Below are 24,464 nucleotides of genomic sequence, written 5' to 3'. Positions count from 1 at the left end.
ACTGAATGCCTACCCTGCTTTCTGCCTTACTCCCAAATGATGCCACCTCCCCGGGCTCCTGTCCCAACCTGCCAGCCAGCCATTCAGACCCAGTAGCTTTCCAGCAACATGCTCTTGAGCTCCTGGCCTCTCAGCCTGTAACTCTTTGTACCTGTCTGCTTATTTCCTGCTTTTTCTCTTTCTGCTGCTGGCTGGAGCCTGCTCAAGATAGTCCTCGGCCTGATGCCTCCTGACTCATTTAGGGGGACAGGAAGGTTAAGCCTTCCCTGATGTCCCCAGACCCTGCTAGGTTTTACCTGTTACCTCTCCTCTGGGATTCAGAGCTAGTATTTGCCACTTGGGCTCCTGTTGTCAGTGATGCAGAATGCTGTGTGTCCTAGTCTCGTGCCCTCTTTGGCCTCCAGCCCTTGCTAGATCATGGGCTCTAAAGCAGAACTGTGATCTCTGAATGCTCAAGGCCAACTTGGGTAGATGGACGGAGGAGGTATGGATAGAGCCTGGTGGCTCAGGATGCTGGCCCCCTGGTATATCACTTTACCCTCCCCTCCCCGCCCCTCAGGAAAGATATGCTGCACACTCCATTCAGCTGGGACTCCCAAAAGCTTTATCCACTTGGCTGCCAAGGAAAGTACCAGGCAACAGCCATGAACGGCTTCCAGAAAGCCCAGCTATGACTGCACATACACTAGGAATATCCAAAGTCCCTCCTCATCTTCCACGTTCCTTGTCTGTCCCACGGGGCTATCACCTGTGTCCTTTCAGCCCAGGATTCAAAGGTTCAGGGACAGCTTGGCATGCTGAGGCTGCTGAAGGTAGTCTCACAAGGCTTATTTCTGAGGCCGACTGAGTCTCCGGAGTTTCTTGAGTTCACTGAGCAGCTCAGAGATAAAAGGCTAAGAGAGAAACACTGTTAAGATCAAAGCATGGGGTCACACCCACCCAACACACTGCTCTCCATAATCTCCCCCAACCCCAGAGAGGGTCTCCAGAGCTGGGGAAGAGGAAAAGAACATTGGGCTTTCAAACACTCCTCTTCATTAGCTGCCTCCCCTCTGGGTCCCTCTTACCCCAGACCTGCAGAACATCCCTTACCTCTGTGGGGCGGGGGCAGTTTCGGAGAATAGCCTAGGTGGAAGAGAGCAAAGAGTGGGTCCCCGACCATAGCACTTTCCCACAGGCCTCCACTCAGCCCTCCCAGGAATCCTCCCCTCTGAATTGGTTCTCCCCATGCCACTCAAGAAGGCAAAACCTGGCTTCCTGGGTTCCTCCCACTCTAAGCCCAGCCCCACTTTCTACCTCCAAGTGAGTCTTCTGTTCCTCTGTGGATAGTTCCAAGAGAGCCTCCAGGTCAATCTCAGACTCAGAAGGAGTGGGTTGATCCTGTTTGGGAATCACACGGAGTTCAGAGGGGCCTGGCCAGCTGGTGCTGGAGTGAAAGTCACTGTCAGGGGTTCCTCCATCTCATACCCTGCTTGCCATTTTCAGTCCATTTCCTCACCTTCCTCAAACCACCCATTCATTCTTCCATTCAACACTTACTGAGGTCCTACTATCTTCCATCTGAAACAGAGTTGGGTTCTTTAAAAAGAGTGCCTCTTTGGGCACCTGGGTGGCTCAGTTAAGCATCTGCCATTAGCTCAGATCACGATCTCAGTGTCCTGGGATCGAGTCCCACATTGGGCTCTGCTCGACAGGGAGTCTGCTTCTGGCTATCACTCTCCCTCTGTGCCATTTTTTCTCTCTCTCAAATAAATAAAATATTTTAAAACCGCCTGTTTAGGGACGCCTGGGTGGCTCAGTGGGTAAAGCCTCTGCCTGGGGCTCAGGTCATGATCTCAGGTCCTGGGATTGAGCCCCGCATCGGGCTCTCTGCACAGCGGGGAGCCTGCTTTCTCTCTCTCTGCCTGCCTCTCTGCCTGCTTGTGATCTTTCTCTCTGGCAAATAAATAAATAAAATCTTTCAAAACATTAAAAATTTAAAAAAAATTAAAAAAATTAAAACGCCTGTTTAATTTCAAAAGTTAGGCATATCATTGGTAAGGATATAAAATGGTACAGCTGCCTTGGAAAACAGTTCGGCAGGTCTTTAAAATGTTAAATATAGAGTTATCATCTGACCCGGCAATCCCATTCCTAGATCTACCCCCGAGAGAAATGACTTGTCCACACAAATGTCTGCACGTGAATATTCATAGCACTGTTATTCATAATAGCCAAAAGGTGAAAACAACACATATCTCCATCAACCAAAGAATGGATAAATAAAATATCATGTAGCCATACAAAGTTACTCAGCAATAAAAGGTACAAAGCATGGATTCATGCTACAACATAGATGAATCTTGAAAACATTTTGTTAGTGAAAGTAGCCAGTTACGAAAGTCCATATGTTATATGGACATAATTTGTATGAAATGTCCAGAATAGGTAAATCCATGGAGACACAAAGTAGGTTAGCGGTTGCCTTGGGCTGGGAGTGGTGATGGTAAGGAAGGAAGTGTGGCTGCTAATTGGCACAGGGTTTCTTTCTGGGATGATAAAATGTCCCAAAATTCAATTGTGGTTGTATAACCCTGAAGATAACTTAAAACTATTGAAAGTACACACTTTCAGTGGGTGAACTGTATGGCCTGTGAATCCTATCTCAATAAAGCTATCTTTAAAAGTTACTACAATCAGTGAAATAATTGAATCAATACAGAGTTTATAAAATTAAAAATGAAAGAAGCTTAAGAAAATGAGATGACAGGGGCACCTGGGTGGCTAGTGGGTTAAGCCTCTGCCTGCAGGTCAGGTCGTGATCTCAGGGTCCCGGCATCGAGCTCCGCATCGGGCTCTCTGCTCAGTGGGGAGCCTGCTTCCCCGCCCCACTCTGCCTGCCTCTCTGCCTACTTGTGATCTCTCTCTCAGTCAAATAAATAAAACCTTAAAAATCAAAAAAAGAAAATGAGATGACAATCCATAGACTGGGAGAAAAATATTCGCAGAGGATGTATCTGATAAAGGACTACGGTTCAAGAGACAAAGAGGGGCGCCTGGATGGCTCAGTGGGTTAAGCCTCTGCCTTCGGCTCAGGTCATGATCTCAGGGTCCTGGGATCGAGCCCCGCATCAGGCTCTCTGCTCAGTGGGGAGCCTGCTTTCCCCCCTCTCTCTCTCTCTGTCTGCCTCTCTGCCTACTTGCAGTCTCTCTCTCTGTGTCAAATAAATAAAATCTTTGGAAAAAAAAAGACAAAGAATTCTTGAAACTCAACAATAAGAAAGAAACCACCCAGTTGAAAAGTGGGCCAAAGATCTGAACAGATACCTCACCAAAGAAGATATGTGGATGGATGGCAAATCGCATAAGAATTGCTCAACATCCTATGTGATTAGGAAATTGCAAATTAAGACAACAATGAGAGATACTACATACCTACCAAATTGGCAAAAAATCCAAATCCGAATGCTGGTGAGGATATGGAATGACAGGAACCTTCATTTGTTACTGGTGGTAATGCCAAATGGTACAGCCACTTTGGAAGACATTTTGGCAGTTTCTTACAAAACTAAATATACTCTTACTATATGATCTAGTGATCAAACTCCTTAATATCTACCCATGTGAGCTGGAAACATATCTGCACAAAAAGGTGCTTACTTATAATTGCCAAAACTTGGAAGAAACCAATCTGTCCCTCAGTCGGTAAACGGATAAATCAACTGTGCACATCCCAGACAATGGAGTATTGTCCAGCACTAAAAGAAATGAGCTGTCAAGCAATGAAAAGACCTAAATGAACCATAAACACACAGAATAAGTGAAAGAAGCCAATCTGAAATTGGCCAGTCATACGTACTATATGATTCCAACTATACAACATTCTGGAAAATGCAAAACTGTCAAGACAGTAAAAAGATCAGTGGGATTAAGGGGGAAAGTGGGATGAACAGGCGGAGCACAGAGGATTTTTAGGGCAGAGAAAATACTCTGTACGATACTATCAATGGTAGATACATGCCCTTACATATTTGTCCAAACCCTTGAATGTACACCACCAAAAGTGAACCCTAATATAAGCTATGGACTTTGGGTGATTTTGATGTGTCAATGTAGCTTCACTGATTTTATCAGTGTACTGCTCTAGTGGGGATGTTGATAGTGGGGGAGGCTGTGCATATGTGGGGGCCCAGGGAATATGGGAACTCTATACTTTCTGCTCAATCTCCCTGTAACCTAAAACTGCACTAAAAATTAAGTCTATTAAAAAAAAAAAGATGTGAATTCAATGGCCAAGTTCTAATAAACTTAGTGATTTATTGCTTCCTCAAGGATTTTCTTAAGTGAAAGTGACACAGTTGTAAAGAATGTGACACTAGTGTTAGGGGTTAGTTGGACAATTAGGGTGCCGGGACAGCTAAGACAGAACTGCACTAGTCTCCTGTTTTACCACTTAGACAAGACCACAATAGCATCCTGTCTAGCAGCCTCTGCAGAAGTGACATTTGCAAAACATCCTGAAGCAAAACAACCATAAGACATTTGTCACTGTCACAAGTTGAAGCAATTAGTTTCCAAAGGTCAGCCCAAAAAGACCATCAACACATGAACAATAACCCAATAGGTAGACGGGAGCATGATCAAAGCCCTCACTGGCACACCTCAGCAGTCAGTCCACAGAGGCCCCACACTCAGGAGGTTCCAGAAAGTTCTGCAAAGAGCTTATAAAAACTCCCAGGTTTGAACACCAAAACAGCAACCCTCTTGGGTCCCCTCCCTGTTTGGGAGCTTTGTACTATTATTGCTCAATAAACTTTGCCTTGCTGCCCACCACTCTTTGATCTTTGTCTTCATTCTTCGAAGCACTATGACCAAGAACTGTGGGCAGTAAGGGAATAAAAATTCCTGTAACATTTGTACAGGTGGGTGCCACTTTCCTTCTTATTTTGAAGTGTATTTATTTAGGTAATCTCTCCACCCAATGTGGGGCTCAAACGCACAACCCCAAGATCAAAAGTCACGTGCTCCTCCAACAGAACCAGCCAGTTGCCCCACTGCCACTTTCTGAATTCACGCTAAGGGCCACCACTGTTTTTGCAGTATCAGTGCAAATGTCAACATAGTGAAAAAGGCAACTGACACCTCAGCGTTATTACAAAAATAACCATGAACCGTCTGAAAGGGTCACCAGAATAGGCTTCAAGAACTGCTGCCTTATTCATTTTCTAATAGGTTGTTCATTTTTTCTCACTAAGGAGTCTTTTTTTTTTTTTTTTTTTCAAGATTTTATTTATTCATTTCACAGAGAGAGATCACAAGTAGGCAGAGAGGCAGGCAGAGAGAGAGAGAGAGAGAGGGAAGCAGTCTCCCTGCTGAGCAGAGAGCCCGATGCGGGACTCGATCCCAGGACCCTGAGATCATGACCTGAGCCGAAGGCAGCGGCTTAACCCACTGAGCCACCCAGGCACCCACTAAGGAGTCTTTTTTAATTCTTATTATTTTTTTTAAGATTTCATTTGTTTATTTGACAGACAGAGACCACAAATAGGCAGAGAGGCAGGCAGAGAGGTGGGGGGAAGCAGGCTCCCTGATGAACAGAGAGCCCGATGTGGGGCTCAATGCCAGGACCCTGGAATCATGACCTGAGTCGAAGGCAGAGGCCTTAACCCACTGAGCCACGAAGGTGCCCCTTTAATTATTATTTTTAATTATTATTTTTTTAAAAGATTTTATTTATATAATTAACGGACAGTGAGAGAGGGAACACAAGCGGGGGCTGGGAGAGGGAGAAGTAGGCTTCCCATGGAGCAGGGAGCCCAAAGGAAGGGACAGGTGTCCTAGGACACCAGGACCATGACAAGAGCTGAAGGCAGATGCCCAACAACTGACTGAGCCATTCAGGTGCCTCAAGAAGTCTTTTTTTTTTAATTCAGATTAGCGGGGCACCTGGGTGGCTCAGTGGGTTAAAGCCTCTGCCTTCGGCTCAGGTCATGATACCAGGGTCCTGGGATTGAGCCCCACATCGAGCCCCGCATCGAGCCCCACATGGAGCCCCGCATCGGGCTCTCTGCTCAGCGGGGAGCCTGCTTCCCCCTTCTCTCTCTGCCTGCCTCTCTGCCTTCTTGAGATCTCTGTCAAGTAAATAAATAAAATCTTAAAAAATAATAAAAATAAAATTAAATTCAGATTAGCCCTAGGATTCATTTCACATATGATGGAAATACCATTTGTTGTTTTTAAGAATTTTTAAAATGTTTATTTATTTCTTTATGTACTTATTGAGAGAGAGAGAGTACAGGCAGAGGGAGAAGCAAGGGGAGAGACAGAATCTCAAGCAAACTCCCTGGTGAGTGCAGAGTCCAACAAGGCGCTCGATCTCACAACCCTAAGATCATGACCTAAACCAAAATCAAGAATCTAAGGCTTGGGGCGCCTGGGTGGCTTGGTGGGTTAAAGCCTCTGCCTTCAGCTCAGGTCATGATCCCAGGGTCCTGGGATCCAGTTCCGTGTCGGGCTCTCTGCTCAGCGGGGAGACTGCTTCCTCCTCTCTCTCTGCCTGCTTCTTCCTCTCTCTCTGCCTGCTTCTCTGCCTACTTGTGATCGCTCTGTCAAATAAATAAATAAAGTCTTTAAAAAAAAAAAAAAGAATCTGAGGTTTAACTGCCTGAGCTACCCAGGTGCCCCTGGAAATACAATTTATGTGTGGAGAAGGGGTTGGGGAAATACATGTTTATATAGCTGAATGTAACTAATGGTCTTTTCCAGTGAAAAGAAATTTTGCTGCTCCTTTTCCACCTCCTCCCCAGCTGCTTCTTCTCTTAATGCTTAGCGAGTTCTTCTCACACTGATTTGAATAAATATTTGATATTCACCTTTATGTTTTCTAAAGGTTTTTTTGTTTGTTTTGTTTTTAAGATTTTATTTATTTATTTGACAGACAGAGATCACAAGTAGGCAGAGAAGTAGGCAGAGAGGTAGGCAGAGAGAGAGGAGAAAGCAGGCTCCCCGCTGAGCAGAGAGTCCGATGAGGGGCTCGATCCCAGGACCCTGAGATCATGACCTGAGCCGAAGGCAGAGGCTTAACCAACTGAGCCACCCAGGCGCCCCTGTTTTCTAAAGGTTTGATAATTTCACCTTTTCCTCTTGATTACTTAATCATTTAAAATCTTTTTTGACTACTATTAACATGGTACCATGAACTTGGGAACTTCAGTGAACAAAACAAAGATCCTATGCTCCAAAAGTCCACATGTTAGAGGCAGTGGAAGAGATACAATAGAAATAGATACAAAAAGTAACTAACGTGTATAATTTGTTTAAAGGTTATTTGGGAGAGCAGCAACCTGGGTAGCTTAGTCAGTTTTGCCTTCCACTCAGGCCATGATCCCCGGGTCCTAGGATCGAGTCCCATGTAGGGCTGGCTCCCTACTCAGTGGGGAGTCTGCTTCTCCTTCTGCCTCTCTCCCTGCTTGTGATCTCTTTCACTCTCTCTCTCTCAAATAAATAAATAAAATCCCTTTTTAAAAAAATGGTTATTAGGGGTAACTCTTTGGATGATGGAAATTTCCATATCTTGATTGGGGTAGTGTTATGTATGGCAAAGTGCATCCCAATGTACACTTCAGATTTTATTCTCTGTCAGTTACACCTCAAGAAAGTGGATTTTTTTAAAAAGGAAAGAAAAAAGAAAAAGAAGCCTCACCTGTCCTCTCATTCCTCCAACTGCCAACAGGTAACCATGGTGAACAGTTTCGGTCCTTCCATGCCTTTTTAAAATAAACAGTGCTAGGGTTCTAAGTTAGCTCTTTCACCCTAAGCTCTCGACTTTCCTTTTTGCTTTCTTAGTTTCTAGCTCATCTGGTTCAGCCTTCATTCATTTAATGCATATTTACTGAGTGCATGCTATCCTCTATGTATTGTAGTAAGTACTAAGGCCATAATGCAAGACAGACACAAGCCCTTGAAAAGCTTACAGTCTCCTGGAGGATACAGACAAGTGAAATGGCAGTTATAATACAGAGTGATAGGGGCGCCTGGGTGGTTCAGTAGGTTAAGCCTCTGCCTTCGGCTCAGGTCATGATCTCACGGTCTTGGGATTGAGCCCCACATCGGGTTCTCTGCTCAGCAGGGAGCCTGCTTCCCTGCTCTCTCTCTCTCTCTCTCTCTCTCTCTGCCTGCCTCTCCGGCTACTTGTGATCTCTGTCTGTCAAATAAGTAAATAAAATCTTTTAAAAATAAATAAATAAACAAAATCTTTCAAAAATAATAATAATACAGAGTGATAGGCACTCTGATGAGATACTTCAAGAACACACAGAAGGGGAACATAGCCAAGCCTAGGGTTCAGGAAGACTTCCTAGAGGAAGTAACTTCTAATCCAAGACCTGAAAGCTGAATAAGAGTTAACCAGATTATTTATATTTCTGGAAATGATGGAGTAACAGAGGCTGTATTTATTCTCCCAACATAAGTAACCACTAAACTAGACAAAAATATATGAACAGTGTTTTCAGTCATTGGACAACAGGTTCTTCACGGCTACCTGAGAGAGAAAGGAAACAGAAGAGGCAAACTCTGTAACTGCCCTGTATTTATTCCTAGAGGCAATTTCCTGACCACAGAGCAGAGAGGGAGGCCTCAAGCAGAGCACAGTGGTCTTGCTATATTAATGTGACGGAGATCAGAGCTCAGGGTTGAGGTGGCTAGAGGTTGCTAGACACAGCCGTGAAGAGGAGGGAGTTATGAAGAAAGAGACCTCCAGAGATCTGCATAAGGGTCCTCTTGAGTCTTTCCTGAACACAAGATGCACATTCATAAGGTAAACCCTCAAGAGGCCAGGCAGTGTGAGGCACCAAAGGTCTAGAGACAAACAGCTCTCACACAGAACTGGGAGGCAAATCAAGTTCCACCCAGCCAGAGTGGATGGTCATCACTGATTGTGCAGGAATTCAGTAGAGCCCTTACTGGGGGTTAAATTATTCTCTAGATTAAAAGCTACTCTAGACTCAACATAACTTAAAAACAAGCTTCAGAAGGATCAAACTGAGCCACAAGTAACTAAACCACCTATTAGAACAAGGGCCAATGCTTTAAAGGAAGAAAAAAAAAATCTAGTTACCCAGTAACATAAAACTCATAAAATGTCCAGTATACAAACCAAAATCACTAGTCATACCAGAAGCAGGAAATGTGACCTATAAAGAGGAGAAAAATCAGCTAATAGAAGCTGACCCAGAAATGACAAATGGTGGAATTAGCAGATGAGGAAAACACAAACACAGTAATGAGAAAAATGAAATATATGAGGAAAAAAGCCAAATGGAATATCCAGAGATGAAAAATACAATATTTTTGTAAAGATTTTATTTTTAAGTAATCTCTACATGCAGCGTGGGCCTTGAACTCACAACCTGGAGATCAAGAGTCACATGCTCTACCGACTGAGCCAGCCAGGTGCCCTGAAAGATGAAATATTTTCAATGAAAAATTTACTGAATGGAGTTAACAGCATATTTGGACGTTGCCAAAAAAAGAATCAGTTCAACCTAAAGATACAGTGATAGAAACTAGCCAAGATGAAACACAGAAAGATGGGGTGCCTGCAGTGGCTCAGTTGATTAAGTGGCTGCCTTTGGCTCAGGTCATGATCTCAGGGTCCTGGGACTGAGCCCCACATCGGGCTCTCTGCTCAGTGGGAAGCCTACCTCTCCCTCTCCCTGCTGCTCTGCCTACTTGTGCTCTCTCTTTAGCAAAACAAACAAACAAACAAACAAATAAACAAAATCTTAAAAAAAAAGAAACACAGAAAGAAAAAAACCTTGAGAGGTTGGGGAGGAAGAAGAGAACAGAGCCTTGATGACCTGTGGTGTGATACTGAGTGGTCTCACATATATTCATCTGGAATCCCAGAACGTGGTGGGGAGGGGGGCAGCTGAATAGTAAAGCTGCCTTCCAATTACTAGAATTCTACCTCTAAAAAAGTACAAGTCTGGACCCCCAAAAAACCTTTTCATACCACCTGAGATATTATCCACACATATTTTGGATATAAGGTAGTATATATTACTGAGAGTCTCTGGAGTTGAGAATATGGGCTGATATCATGATCCAAATATTCCTTCCCTAAATGTCAAACAACACTTGCTGGGCTGAACAAGTGTGGTAAACCTGTGACTTGATGTTTCATGAAGGGGTTTCCTGCCAGATGCTGCCGGACTTGACTCCGTTCTCACCTTCACTCCATCCTCAGTCCCCTTCCTCCTGACCTCTCTGCCATGGGAACCAGCAGTGGAGTAAGGCCCAGGAAGGAGCTCACAAGTGTCATTTCACATATTCGTTAACAATACTTTTTTAAGGTTGGAAGTCTAACAGATTGTTTCTTAAGATGTCACCACATCAGAAGGGCTACATCAAAATGCCAGCTGCCACCAGAAAAAGATAGTGTCATAGAAGATACAGGAATGTTTTCAAAACTCTGGGGTGGTCAACAGTGTACTGTGCTGATGTGTACATTAGATGTGCCCCAAGACAGTGATCGGTGACCTTGGCAAGAGCTCTCAATAGAATGGTGGGAACAGAAGACAGGTTCCAGTGGTTTGAATAGTGATAGGAAAGGGAAAGGTAAGTGGGAGTGTGGACAAATCCTTTAAGAAGTCGTGTCCTAAAGGAGACATGAAATTAGGGGTAAGAACTGAGGAGGGGGTGAATTGTTGAGCAAGAGTCTCCTTAAAATATGGGCACCTGGGTGGCTCAGTGGGTTAAGCCTCTGCCTTCAGCTCAGGTCATGATCTCAGGATCCTGGGATTGAGCCCCGCATCGCATCGGGCTCTCTTCTCAGCGGGAAGCCTGCTTTCCCCTCTCTCTATGCCTGCCTCTCTGCCTACTTGTGATCTCTGTCAAATGAATAAACAAAAAAAAACTTTAAAATAAAATTTAAAAATTAAAAAAAAAAGAGTCTCCTTAAAATAGGAGAAACTTATGAGTGTTTATAGCCTTGCTTAGAAGCCAAATCCAGGGCGCCTGGGTGGCTCAGTGGGTTAAGCTGCTGCCTTCGGCTCAGGTCATGATCCCAGGGTCCTGGGATCGAGTCCCACATCGGGCTCTCTGCTCAGCTGGGAGCCTGCTTCCCTCCCTCTCTCTGCCTGCCTCTCTGTCTACTTGTGATCTCTCTCTGTCAAATAAATAAATAAAATCTTTAAAAAAAAATTAAATTAAAAAAAAAAAAAAGAAAAAAGAAGCCAAATCCACACTCCACCTCTGGACAATAGGAGCACTAGAGCCCCAAGTCTGTTTTGTTGAACCCAGACTTGGTTCCTCTGAAGACTCCAAAGCAGCTTTTAAACTCAGTGAGAAGGGGGGGCCTCCATCAAAGTAAAGTTGGATCTCATTAAACCAAAGTGAACAAGCAGTAATGCATGCCTGGAACCCACAGGGCTCTCCAAGGTGGGTATGTTGAGCAGAGCCCGCTGCACGGAGACAGGCTCTGTGATGGTCACTCTGTGACAGACACACAGTTGCCTCAATCTATCCCAAGATGACCAGCCACCTGGGGCTTCCACAGCCACTTGGCTGCTTCCTGCTGAAAACAGCAGGGATTGGGAGAGGAACTGCCACCTAGCACCTTTGGACAATTGCCATGGCAACCGCAGGCCAGGTATTTTATTTCGGTCATTGCCTGGGAGTGGTCCTCCCACATATCCTGTTTTCCAGCGTTATGAGCTCATTATTGTGCAGCCCTCCCCACGTCCATTGATCTTACAAAACGAGATTCTTTGTCTAGTATCTTTCTCTGATGCCTAGAAAAATTTGCTCTGAGGTGTCTGAAATATGAGCCTTTTTATGCAAGTGCATAACAATCTGAAACTGAAACTGATCCAAGGAGGGAGGGTGCTCGCAGGATAGAAGGGCAATGGAGGCTAAGCAGAAGCAGGTGGAGAAAGTGTGCCTCTCCTGCTCCCAGCTCCAGGGCATCTCCCTCCCCTGCACGAGGGAGCCCAGGATGCTGCAGGGGACATGGTGGACACGTGGACCACACCAACACATGACCCAGTGAGCTTCCCAAGACAGCCTGGGCTATGTGGATCATTCTTCTCCACCCCAACCGCAGCACAGCCCTTATCTGAAAGAATGACGAGCCCCTGCCCCGAAAGGAAAAGATAGGAACAGAGTCAAGAAGGAGGAGAAAGAAAGACCAGGGTATGTAGAGGAAGACTCCTGGGCTCTGGTTTGGTTCAGTGGTTCTCAGCAAGCCACATACTAGAATTAACTGGAGCAAAAAAAAAAAAAAAAAAAGGCAAATGTCTGGGCCCCACCCTAATAGATTTAGTCAGTTGGGGTGCAGTCAGGTCATAAGTTTTTTTCTGAAGTACTTCATGGGTGGAGAACCACTAAGCTGCTCCCCTAAGTGCCCCGACTCTATAGGCAGAGCCCCAGCTGCAGCTCCTGGTCTCTTGGTTTCCTAGTCGTGTGACCTTGGGCTCCTTTGTTACTCAACATCTCTAAGCTTCCATTTCCTCCATGGTAAGCCTGTCTACCTGAGGGAGGAGTGGGGAGGACCTACATGAGGCACTGTGCCTAACAGAGTTCAGTGTTCAGAACGTTACTGTCGTTATTGAAACAGCAGTGGTGACTACTCTAGGGTCCTGAGTTTTAGTTACCTAAGGAAGAAAGTGCCACTGTCTCGTGACAAGGGGCAGAGACCTGTCCTTTCTTCAGGGGGAGTTGAGGGGAGTCAGTCAGAGCCAGGGCTGAGGACTTATTCTAGTCTAGTGCTGTTCACTTTGAGAGGACGGAAATGTTTCTCTATCCGTGCTGACAAGATGGCAGCCACTAGCCATGTGGGACTATGGGGCACTTGAAATGTGGCCAGTGTGAATGAGAGACTGAACTTGGCATTTTATTTAATTTTATTAATTTGAAGGCCAATGGCCACACATGGCTGATAGCTAGAGTGCTAGACAATGCAGCTCTTGACATGTAGATGTTTTGAGGATGAGAGGAAGACAGAAAATAAATAAAAATAGCTCTTCTGTTTCACTGGAGCTTCAAAATGTCCCACAAAGAAGATACAACAGGCATTGACAGGCTCATTTTATAGATTAGGAAACTTAGTCTCAGGGATATTAAAACAACCTGGCAAAGATTTTTTGAAGAGCATTAGAGGCAGAGCCCAGACCAGAGGGAGGCAGATTTCCGGACTGCAAATCTATTGTCAGTTGTTGGGAGACACTTTCTCTCTATGGGAGCATCTCACATTGGCTCTCCAGCTCCTCCTGCCGTCTCCCGGCAGGCTCTCTCCCTGGCACCCAGTGTCCTCCCCCTACCCACGGCACCGTGTCTCTCACCTGGAAGAGCTCCTGAACTTTCGCGTCCACCCACTGCTCCATCTCCAGCCAGCGCTGGAGCTGCCCCCGGTCATACTTCACCGTCAGCCGGCTGGGTCTCCGGGACCTGGACACTTTGGAGGGGTCGGCGTAGGACTTTGACTCTAAGTCTGTGGATGACGTCCTCCTCCTCCCAGAAGTCCAGTGGACCTTCTTACTGGAGTTCTCCCCATCGGGGTTGGGAGATGTGCAGGAAGCAGGGCTTGAGGACAGCATGGAAGGACTGGCGTGAGCCAGGACCTGGGAAAAACTGCCGGTCAGAGCAGGGGTGCCAGGGAAGTGAGGAGCTGAACAGAGGGAGAGGCCAGCAGGGAAGAAAGGAAGGGGGAAAGAGGGAGGGCCAAGGCTCCGGGAAGGGCGGAGGGTCAAAGATCAATAGGACTTTCTCTGGTGCTGGGAATGCCCATCTCCTGGCTCCTTGCTGCCACTGAGTGGCATGCCCGAGCTGTGCCCCAGCCCTCCTTTTTGCAGCTAATGGAGCCCAAAGTGATTTCAACCTCAGATAAGCAATGGTCAAGAACGTGCCATGCCTTGGGAGGAAGAAGGGACGCTCAGGTCCTGAGGGGTGCAGGGCTCTGATCGGTGCTCTATGGCCAGTTGTAGAACAGGACCGGAGTCACACTCACCTGAGAGCCCTCAGCATCCCATATTCCTGGGACTAGATCCACCTGGGCCTTGAGGAGCTGCAGTCAGATGGATCCTGCAGGAGCAGGGTCCCCGACTGGTAGGCGCTCTTGCTCAGAGTGGAGCACTGGCAGGGGCAGAGTAGTTAGAGGAATGGTTCTCTCTGGCCCTCATCAGGTCAGGACCCTCTTGTGTCTGGGTGTGTCTGATTGTGAGCTGCCTTATGGATATGGAAGGAAAGAGGTCCTTCTCTGTCAGCCTGGCCCTGTGCTTGCAAAGATAAATTAATCAAGCTCGTCCCCCATGTGAGTTCCCCAGAGGCAACTGCTTGGGAAGCCATGTTTATCATCACATGACCCTCCCCTGACTCAGGTCCTTCTTGACACAAAGGAAACCTGCAGACCTTTTACCCTGGTAATGAGACTAATACCTCTAAACATACAGTACTTGCATTCTAAAGGAAGCGTATGTTTATTTGTTCAGTCTTTTGTAACAAATTTTTTTTTTTTTTTTTTGAGAGAGAGAGAGAGAATAAGAGGCCGAGCAGGAGGGGCAGAGGGAAAGGAATACAGAATCGACAGAATCCCTGCGGACTGTGGAGCCTGATGCTGGGCTCCATCCCAGGACCTTGAGATCACCACCCAGTCAAAATCAAGAGTCAGACACTCACCTGACTGCACTACCCAGGTGCCCTGTAACAAAAATTTCTAAAAGCTTTTTACAAAAGTTACAGAAGAAACACTGTCATTTTTAAAAAAGATAAACAGTTCAGAAGGACAAATGAAAAATGGAAGTTTCTCTGCTCTCCCCAGCCCCACTCCCCAGAAGCAACCCCACCAACAGCTTCTGTTTTTAATTCTCCAGTAATCACCATTTATCCCTTTGTATAATATATTTGTCCATTCTAGACAGTATCTCTTGTCTTCTCCCTATGAAGAATGGGAAATTAACTTTGTCATCCCCCTTTACTTTCTACATTCCAATATTTGTTTATAAATTTCTCTTTAGGTCTTGCAGTAGTTGCCTTTAAAATGCTTAGTTTCAGGGTACCTGGTGGCTCAGTCAGTTAAGTGTTTTCCTTTGGCTCAGGTCATGGTCCTGGAGTCCTGAGAGTGAGCCCCATGTGGGGCCCCCAGCTCTGTGGGGAGCCTGCTTCTCCCTCCCCCCAACCACTTGTGCTCTCTCTCTCGCTATTTCTCTCTCTCTCAAATAAATAAATAAAATCTTTAAAAATCAAATAAAATATTGAGTTTCTGTTTCCAATGTATCGACTAAAACCATCATACACTGACTCCTGAAAGAGAGCTTTAGATAATAGCCAACAGATGAGCCTTCTTCTTTTTAAGATTTATTTATTTGAGAGAGAGGGTGAACACTCTATGAGATCATGACATGAGCCGAAACCAAGAGTCAGACGCTTAACTGACTGAGCCACTCAGGCGCCTCTAATAGATGAGTCTTTAATGATGAAAAACTTTGGGGATCTAAGTTAACAGAGGCGGGGAGATGTTTGAGGGCTGCACCCCAGGAAAGCAGCCTGGAAAAGCCCAGACTGTGGAGGAAGGCTGACAGATCTGAGTTCAAACTCAGCTTTTTACCCTGTTTTGCAAAGTTTTATAAACCTTCACATTTCACAACCTCTTTGAATCCATTTTCTCATTTGCCACATAGGGTTTTGGGGGAAGATTAAATGAGTTAATATATGTAAATATGATGTCCAAAACAGAGTTCCTTCTCAAGAAACATCCATTCCCTTCCTTTAAAAAAAAAAAAAAGATTTTATTTATTTATTTGACACAGAGGACGAGAGATCACAAGCAGGCAGAGAGGCAGACAGAGAGAGAGGGGGAAGCAGGCTCCCCCTTTTTTTTCTAATTTGTTTTAAGATTTTATTTATTTATTTGACAGAGAGAGCACAAGCAGGGGGAGCGGCAGGGCAGAGGGAGCGGGAGAAGCAGGCTCCCCACAGAGTAGGGAGCCTGATGCCGGGCTCCATCCCAGGACCCTGAGATCATGACCTGAGCTGAAGGCAGACACTTAACTGAGTGAGCCACCCAGGCGCCCCCATTCCCTTCCTTTCTTTGCCTTCTCGCTCTCTGCCTTCCTGGCGAGGCTGTCTGCCAAAGGCTTGCTGAGGGATTTCTCTGCAGCGGTTTCGTTCCTGGGCCTCTGTGGAAGAGAGTGGAAATGAGCAGCAGTGGGGAGGCCTCTAAAATGTAGCCTCAGTTATTAAGCATCTGCCTTCTGCTCGGGTCAATATCCCACGGTCCTAGGGTCAAGCCCCACATGGAGCTCCCTGCTCCACTGGGAAGCCCGCTTCTCCCTCTCCCACTCCCTCTGCTTGTGTTCCCTCTCTCGTCGTGTCTCTGTCAAATAAATAAATAAAATCTGTGGGGCCCCTGGGTGGCTCAGTGGGTTAAGGCTCTGCCTTTGGCTCGGGTCATGATCTTAGGGTCCTGGGATAGAGGGCAATCCTATCAAAAACCCTTGGTGCCAGGGGTGCTTGGGTGGCTCAGTAGGTTAAGCCTCTGCCTTCGGCTCAGGTCATGATCCCAGGGTCCTGGGATTGAGCCCTGCATCGGGCTCTCTGCTCAGCAGGGAGCCTGCTTCTCTCTCTCTCTGCCTGCCTCTCTGCCTACTTGTGATCTCTCTGTCAAATAAATAAATAAAATCTTTTTAAAATAAATAAATAAATCGGGATGCCTGGGTGGCTCAGTTGGTTGGACGACTGCCTTCGGCTCAGGTCATGATCCTGGAGTCCCGGGATCGAGTCCCGCATCGGGCTCCCGGCTCCGCAGGGAGTCTGCTTCTCTCTCTGACCTTCTCCTTGCTCATGCTCTCTCTCACTGTCTCTCTCTCAAATAAATAAATAAAATCTTTTAAAAATAAATAAATAAATAAATAAATAAATAAAATCTTTGATAAATAAATAAATACATGATAAAATGTAGCCTGTAGACTCAGGTGTTACTTTGATGACCATTACACTCTGTGAGGGGCAGGTATTATTATTCTCATTCCCTCCGTCTTCTGTTTCCTGTCTTGTGAAGAGTTCAGGAGCACTTTCAGGAAAAGGAACCAGATCGGAAGACTCAATGGATTTTGTTCATTCATTAACTCATTCACTTAATAACAAAGATTTTAGGAGGTCCTATAGTAGGCGAAGCATTATGCTTGGGCCTGGGGATTGGCGATCCAAAAGAAACTCTGTCCCCACCTTCATGGAACTTATAGTGGAGTGTAAAAACAAACCAATGTTAATCAACTAAGCAAAGAAATGTAAAGCTGCAACTGTATTTAGTAATCTGAAAAAAAAAAAGGTAAAAGGTGTTATAAGAATGTCTACTGAGGATGTGACCTAGCAAGTGGTAACAGTTTGAACTGAGTTCTAAAGGATGAGTAGGAGTTAACTAGGCACAGGGACCAGCAGGAGTGGATCTGGCAGAAGTCAGAGCAAATGCAAAGGCCCTGTGGCAGGAGGGAGATGTTGAATACAAGGATTAAAAGGTCAATGGGACTATAACAGAGAGGAGGGAGGGAAACACAGTAATGAGGCAGAAAGGGTGGAGGTATCTACACAGGGCCCTGTGATCCACATTAAGGAATTTTGTCTCTCTCCTAAGCACATTGGGAGTCACAGCAAAATCTTGAGCAACAGTGGTGGGATAGGCTGACACGTTCAGATTTAAATTTTCAAAATCTCACCCTGCCTGTTAAATAGAGAATCAGAGGGTACAGAAAGTCTGAAGGAGATCAGTTAGGAGACCACTGCTATAGGGCTTGACTGGGGGAGGTAGTATTGTCAGTAGTGAGAAGGGGTCAGTGCAGAACTACTTAGGGGGTACTATTTAATAGAACTTGGTAATGTAATGGGGACACAACATAGGCAAACTTCATAGACGCCCATACAGGGACACAGACAGGTTCACGCATGGAGCTTTTGTGAGCCTGTTTCCTCATCTGTAAACTGAAGGCTGGGGAGATTTTGCAAGAGCATACAGAATGGCCCCCGTGAACCTCAATGGCACACAAATGAGTTATGCCCATTATGTATGTGTAAGGCTCTTTATTAACATTCTTCCATTTCTGCACTCACACACGTCTCACTGGCCTATGCATGTCACCATTAGTCAATTAGTTTGCCCAAGATAAGGGAATCATGCCCCAAGATAACATGGAAAGAAAAAAGCACCAAGACCGCAGGGCCACGTCAGGATGGGCAAACAAAGAGGGTGCCGGCCTGGGCAGAGGTAAGGGTGTCTGCCCTACTCCCTGGCTTGACCTAGGTCCACTGGTGGGATAAAATAGGCCACAGGCAGACACCATCAGAACTACGCTGCTCTTAAATGCATCTTCCTTGGGGCACCTGGGTGGCTCAGTCGGTTAAGCATCTGTCTTTGACTCAGGTCATGATCCCAGGGTCCTGGGATTGAGCCCTGGCATTGGGCTCCCTGCTCTGCAGGGAGCTTCCTTGGGCCTCCTTCTCCCTTTGCCTCTGCTGCTCCCCCTGCTTGTGTGCTCTCTCTCAAATAAATAAAATCTTTTTAAAATATGCCTCTTCTGGGGGCACCTGTGTGGCTCGGTGGGTTAAAGCCTCTGCCTTCGGATCGGGTCGTGATCCTGGGATTGAGCCCCACATCGGGCTCTCTGCTCCGCGGGGAGCCTGCTTCCCTTCCTCTCTCTCTGCCTGCCTCTGCCTGCTTGTGAGCTCTGTCTGTCAAATAAATAAATAAAATCTTTAAAAATAAAAAAAGTTTAAAAAAATAAAAATGCCTCTTCTTGGGGTGCCTGGGTAGCTCAGTGGGTTAAGCCTCTGCCTTCAGCTCAGGTCATGGTCTCAGGGTCCTGGGATTGAGCCCCGCATTGGGCTCTCTGTTCAGCAGGGAGCCTGCTTCCCCCTCTCTCTCTCTGCCTGTCTCTCTACCTGCTTGTGATCTCTCTCTCTGTGTCAAATAAATAAATAAAATCTTAAAAAAAAAAATGCCTCTTCTTTTCCTTCTCTTATTAAAAATGTTTATTTATAGGGGAGCCTGGATGGCTTAGTCAGCAGAGCATGCAATTCTTGATTTTAGGATCATGAGTTCAAGCTCAATGTTGGATGTAGAGATTACTTTAAATTATTTTTTAAATTTTTTATTATAAAAGAAAAACATGTTCATTTTAGAAATATTTCTAAGTTTTCTAAAACATTAAAAGTTCCCCACAATCCCACCACATAAAAACCACCACTTCTAACTGACATTCTGGCAAATTTCCTTTCAGTCTTTTTTCTACGCATATATAACATAGTTGAGAAAATGCTAATACATAATACATAGTTATTAGGGAAACTTTAAAAACCATTATTATTATTATTCAGGAAATAAGTTTAAAGAAGACATGTTTGTTGTAGAAAATTTTAAAATATAGATTTAAAAAGAAAAATATGAATGATATGTTTGGTGTATTTATTTTCCATTTTTCATAGAGCTTTGCTTGTTTTAAATTTTAATGAAGTTAGATTATTTTGTAACATAAGCATGCTGTTTGATAATTTAATATCTTTTGCATACTTTTTTGTACCACTAAGTAGTTTTGTACATAGCTTTTTTCAAGATTTATTTATTTGAGAGAGAAAGAGTGTACATGTGTGCATGTGAGCCGGGGGCGGGGGTAGGCAAAGGGAGAGGGAGAGAATCTCAAGCAGACTCCCCACTGAACATGGAGCCTGATGTGGGACTCAATCCTACCACATAAGATCACGACCTGAGCCAAAATCAAAAGTCCTATGCTTAAGGGACTCAGCCGCCCAGGTGCCCCTATATGTATCTTTTTTTGACACTACAGAGTTTAAAAGTTTGGACCATGACTCAGAGTAAGGAATTCATTTACTGTCACAATGTACACATATACAAACATGAAATGGAAATTTCTTATGAAGCAAAACTTACTTTTCCTCTGATGTTTTCTTTTTTGTTGTCTGTTTTGTTTTTTGTTTTTTTCCCTCTGATATTTTCAAATTGATTTCATTTTATTTTTTCAAATGCTGACAGCAAGTCAGTTTGTTTTTAAGATTCACTAATGGATTTCAACCTGTTCTATTAGCAGCAATTCCATGATATAGTTACTCAATCCCCTGTTATTAGATATACTGACTGCTACCAATTTTTTGCCATTATAAATAACACTGTTCTAAGCATCCTTGTAGCTATTCCTTTGTTAGAATTCCATGATTTTTTCTTTTTCCTTAAGAGAAATTTCTAGATGTGGAACAATAAGGACAAAGAATGTATAAAATTTTAGGGGAGTTTAATATTTATGGTCATATTAGCTCCTTGGAAAGTTGTACCAAATAAACTGTTTATAGTATGATATCCTAATTTTTTCAGTTAATTAATGTTAGTTATATATTGCTGCGTAACAAATTACCCCCAAATTTTACAGCTTACAACAGTAAGTATTTACTCTATCACCGTTGTAACAGGTGGCTTAACTGGCTCGCCTGGGTCAGGGATTCTCAGAAGGCTGCAAGTCAGCTCCTGGTCAGGGCTGTTGGTCAGAGACATTAGTTCCTTGCCACAAAGACCTCTCTAGAGAACTACTCGCCACATGACAGCTAGCTTCCACTAGAGCCAGGGCACTGAGAGGAAAATGGAAAGCAAGACAAGAAGTCACAGTCTTTCTGCAGTCTAAACCAGGAAGTGACATCCCGAGACTTTTGCTGTATTCTGCTCACCAGAAGCCAGTCGCTAGGCCCAGCAACACTCAAGGGGAGGGGGTTACATAAAGGAATGAATGATGTAGGTCTGGACCACTGCTGGCCATTTAGAGGCCCCCTATCACACTGGAATATTGTGAGAGCATTTCTGAAACTAGTAGAATTCTTTAAAAATGCCCCTTTTAGGCATCATCTGAGAGAACCTGTCCCTTTAAATAAAGACTGAACCAATGACAGCGGCCTCACCTTGAAAAGAATTACATTACTGGGGCTCCTGGGTTGTTCAGTGAGTTAAAGCCTCTGCCTTCTGCTCGGGTCATGATCTCAGGGTCCTGGGATCGAGCCCCACATTGGGCTCTTTGCTCAGTGGGAAGCCTGCTTCCTCCTCTCTCTCTCTCTCTCTCTCTCTCTGCCTGCCTCTCTGCCTACCTGTGATCTCTGATTGTCAAATAAATAAATAAAATCTTTTTTTTTTTTTAAGAATTACATTACTTTCCCCAAAATTCCTGATGAAAATTTGTTGGTTCTGCATTATCAAGAGAAGTCATGGGCTTTGACTTAGATCATTAAAACTGGAATTTTATTTAGGGGCACCTGAGTGGCTCAGGCAGTTAAGTATCTGACTCTTGGTTTCAGCTCAGGTCATGATCTCAGGGTCCTGGGATCCTGCCACACATCAGGCTCTGAGCTCCGCGGGGAGTCAGTCAGCTTAAAGAGTCTCTCCCTCAGCACCTCCCCACTGCCCCACTCACAAACGTCCTCTCTGTCTCTCTCAAATAAGTAAGTCTTTACAAAAAACCAAGCTGAAACTTATAAAATGTATTGCTTATGGATCATTAATTAGAACTAAAATTTAGTCTATAAATGTATTACCCTTCTATTTCAATTATTATTGTCACATAACGAACCACCCCAAAATGTAAAGGTGTAAAACAAACACAGCCTGTAAATTTACTTACCATTCTGCATCTTGGGCGGGGCTTGGCAGGTGCAGTCGGTCTCTGCCAGCCAGCTCAACTGGAGATGAGGATGGAAGATGGCTTCACACAGCTACTCAGCAGGGGCGGGGAGCTGGGAGATGGCTGCACTCCTAGTAGTGGGAAAGTGTAGTTTTTGATGTCAGAGAGACTTGGAATAAAATTTTGGCTCTGTTACTTTTTGCAGGTAACACTTACTGGGCATTCATGGTAGCAAATGTTTAATCTGTGTTAACTCATTTAAGCCTCATAATAACCTATGAAGCCCCACATTGTATGCAAGGAAACCAAAGCACAGAGAGGCTAACTAACTTACCAAAGGCCACACAGAGAATAAATGGCAGATGATAACTAAACCCAGGGGCCTGAGATATAAGCCCACCAACTCAACCCCTATCCAGCCTTGCCTCCCACTCTTTACTCTGTGACCTCAGTGGAGCTAGCGAACTTCTCTGCAAAGTGGAAACTGTTCTCAGAGTTCCTGTGAGCATTAGTAATCATCTCTGTCAAGAGTGCTGGTTAGTGTCTTACCTCAAGGTGATTTGCTCACCACTTGAAAATCAATTTTTTGCTTCAGGCAAGTTAAATTCTGTGGTGAGGGCAGAAGGGCCAGCTGAAGTCAAAGCTGCAAGTGCTATAAAGCCCATGGTTTAGCAATGGAATTGGCTTACCTAGATGTCAATCCTCACTCTGCCCCCTGCCACATTACCTGTCACAACCTGCCTGTTCATCTGTATATTGGGGATAAAAATAATACCTGCTTTCTTGGTCTGAGTATATGAGGCAATGTTGGGAAGTGCTTAGGAACCTAAGGGTCTGGGCACTGTCAGTGCTTGATGAATATAGGTTTTCATAATGGTGTGGATGGATGTAATGATCAATCTATGGTTATATAGATCTATATCTATATCTATCTATATATCTATATATATATAGATAGATATAGATATAGATCTATATAACCACATATATATATATATGGTTACCATAGGTAATAGTCTCCTGCGTTAGGATTCTTGTGTGTATAGTGTACTGGGGAAGGCAAAAATCAACTCACAACAAAATCCTTTCTTCCCAGTAACTGCACAGTCATTTGCTTCACTCCCAGCATAACATCCTTGCCCTATGTCCACTGTGCTGGGGGCAGTGGGAGAAAAGCAGAAAATCCAAAGAAGGGGGACAGACCACAGATTCCCACCCCAACACCCAGAAGGTAGGCAGCTGGGGGATGTTGCAGTTCAGCCAGTAAAATGAATAACAGGTTGGCTACAGGACTTAGTAGGTAAAGCTGCTCTACATGAGAAATTAGGAAGAATGTTCCACGGGGTGGGGTTTGTTAAGTCATTGTGAAAAGGTGTGGAATCTCTTTTTTGGGAGAGCATTAATAGGACCCGTCTTGCTCTGCAGGAATAGTCTTTAAGAGGAGTTCTTCACTCTCGGCTTCAAGGAGCACACGGTTCTGTGAAGGTCATTATCTAAACTACTTTGGTGAGCTGGAATCTCTAGCTTTCAAGGATGGCATTCTGCTGGAAGAGAATGGCCAGCTCTTGACCAGGAACAGCTTCTTCGTGGGAGAGAAGAGGGAACCTGTGCTCCAGGGGACGAGGCAGCAGACCAGTGAGCTAACAGGGACTCAGCTCCGAAGGAGACCTGAACGTAAGCCTTGATACACGGTATGGAAGGGCCTCAAACGCAATGGAGCCACGGCAGGTCCCACAGGGAAGCGTGGAAGAGGGAATTGCCTCAGTTGCTCACTCTGGCAGAAAGGAGGGCTTCCCGGAGCTGGCTAGGGCGGTGACGCTGAACAGGCATCCCGGATTCCAGTTATCTAAGGTGCAACCCCACAGCTTCGGGGGATCTCTTCCTGCCACGAGATGGAAATGATTTCCCGAGGGCTGACGACGCCCGCCAGATCGTCTGCATCGGGCTTTCCCCGGTTTCTCCTCCCCCAGTCCCTTCACCAGCGCCTCAGGCCTGATTGGGAATGACTGTCCCGACCGGAAAGGGAGGCGGGAGGCAGCCACCGCGGAGCGCCCGACCCCCGAGTGGGCGACCTCGCTGCAGCGTCCCGGCGGCGTCCGGGCCCCCGGGGATCCGGCTGCACTTCTGGGGCGCGGGACCCCGTCTCGAGCCTGAATTCGACGGAGCGGACGTAGAGCAGGCCGGAGGGGCGCCGCTCGGAACCCCCGCGGGGAGCAGTCCGCGCGGGAGAGTCGGGGGCCGCGGGGCGGCGGTTCCGCGGGGCTCGGCGGGGCTGGGCTGGCGGAGCGCACCGGGCGTGGGCGGGACCGGCGGAGCCGGGGTTAATGTCCGCCCCGCCCTGGCCGCACTGACTCAGTTTCACCAGAAACCTGAAGAGGAGGAGGCCGAGCCCCAGCGCACCCGGCACCGGGGCGGAAGCGGCAGCCCGAGCCGCGCAGGAAGCCGGGACCGGAACCTCGGCAGGCCGGGCCCCACCCCACTCACCTGCGCAGGTAACCCCGGCCCCGGAGCGCGAGGCGGGGACGGAGCGGGCTCGGAGCATGTTTGGTCCTTTGTTCCGCGCTGCTGCGTGTGTCCGGGTACGTGGGCTCCTTAGCCGTCCATCTGACCGTCCGTCGGGCTGCGGGCTCACCCGGAGTGTGCTTGACGTGGTCCGCGTCCCCTTCCTCACTCCCTGGGCGCGGGGTGCTCCCCGGCCCTCCGCCCGACTTAACTCCCGGCCGGCTCGCCTCCCTTGAAGCGTCGGGCTGATCCCGTGTGTCTCCTTCCCCGTCTCCTACCCTCTTTCAGATCGCTAGCACCCTCGGAGCCCACAGGCCCGCG

General features: G+C 46.0%; 1 protein-coding gene across 8 annotated transcripts; it reads right to left on the bottom strand.

Moving 5' to 3' along the window:
* Window positions 1–587: 587 nt before the first annotated feature.
* Window positions 588–24,231, bottom strand: PPP1R14D (protein phosphatase 1 regulatory inhibitor subunit 14D). 8 transcript variants are annotated; one of them, XM_032856818.1, is made up of 6 exons: window positions 24,126–24,231; window positions 21,642–21,772; window positions 13,323–13,601; window positions 1,297–1,380; window positions 1,093–1,125; window positions 588–893 (listed from the first exon to the last, which is right to left on the bottom strand). In XM_032856818.1, the coding sequence occupies exons 2-6, from the start codon at window positions 21,642–21,644 to the stop codon at window positions 828–830; spliced, it is 465 nt and encodes a 154-aa protein (XP_032712709.1). In that variant the 5' UTR covers window positions 21,645–21,772; window positions 24,126–24,231; the 3' UTR covers window positions 588–827. The 8 variants fall into 8 exon arrangements, with proteins under 8 accessions (XP_032712709.1, XP_032712706.1, XP_032712710.1 ...); XM_032856815.1 differs by lacking the exon at window positions 24,126–24,231 and adding an exon at window positions 22,717–23,643; XM_032856819.1 differs by lacking the exon at window positions 24,126–24,231 and adding an exon at window positions 23,415–23,643.
* Between the last annotated feature and the right edge of the window lie 233 nt (window positions 24,232–24,464).

The sequence above is a fragment of the Lontra canadensis genome, unplaced genomic scaffold, assembly GCF_010015895.1.
Source record: "Lontra canadensis isolate GAN:19392208 unplaced genomic scaffold, GSC_riverotter_1.0 scaffold12, whole genome shotgun sequence".
NCBI lineage: Eukaryota > Metazoa > Chordata > Mammalia > Carnivora > Mustelidae > Lontra > Lontra canadensis.
This window is presented reverse-complemented; position numbering and strand designations above follow the sequence as displayed.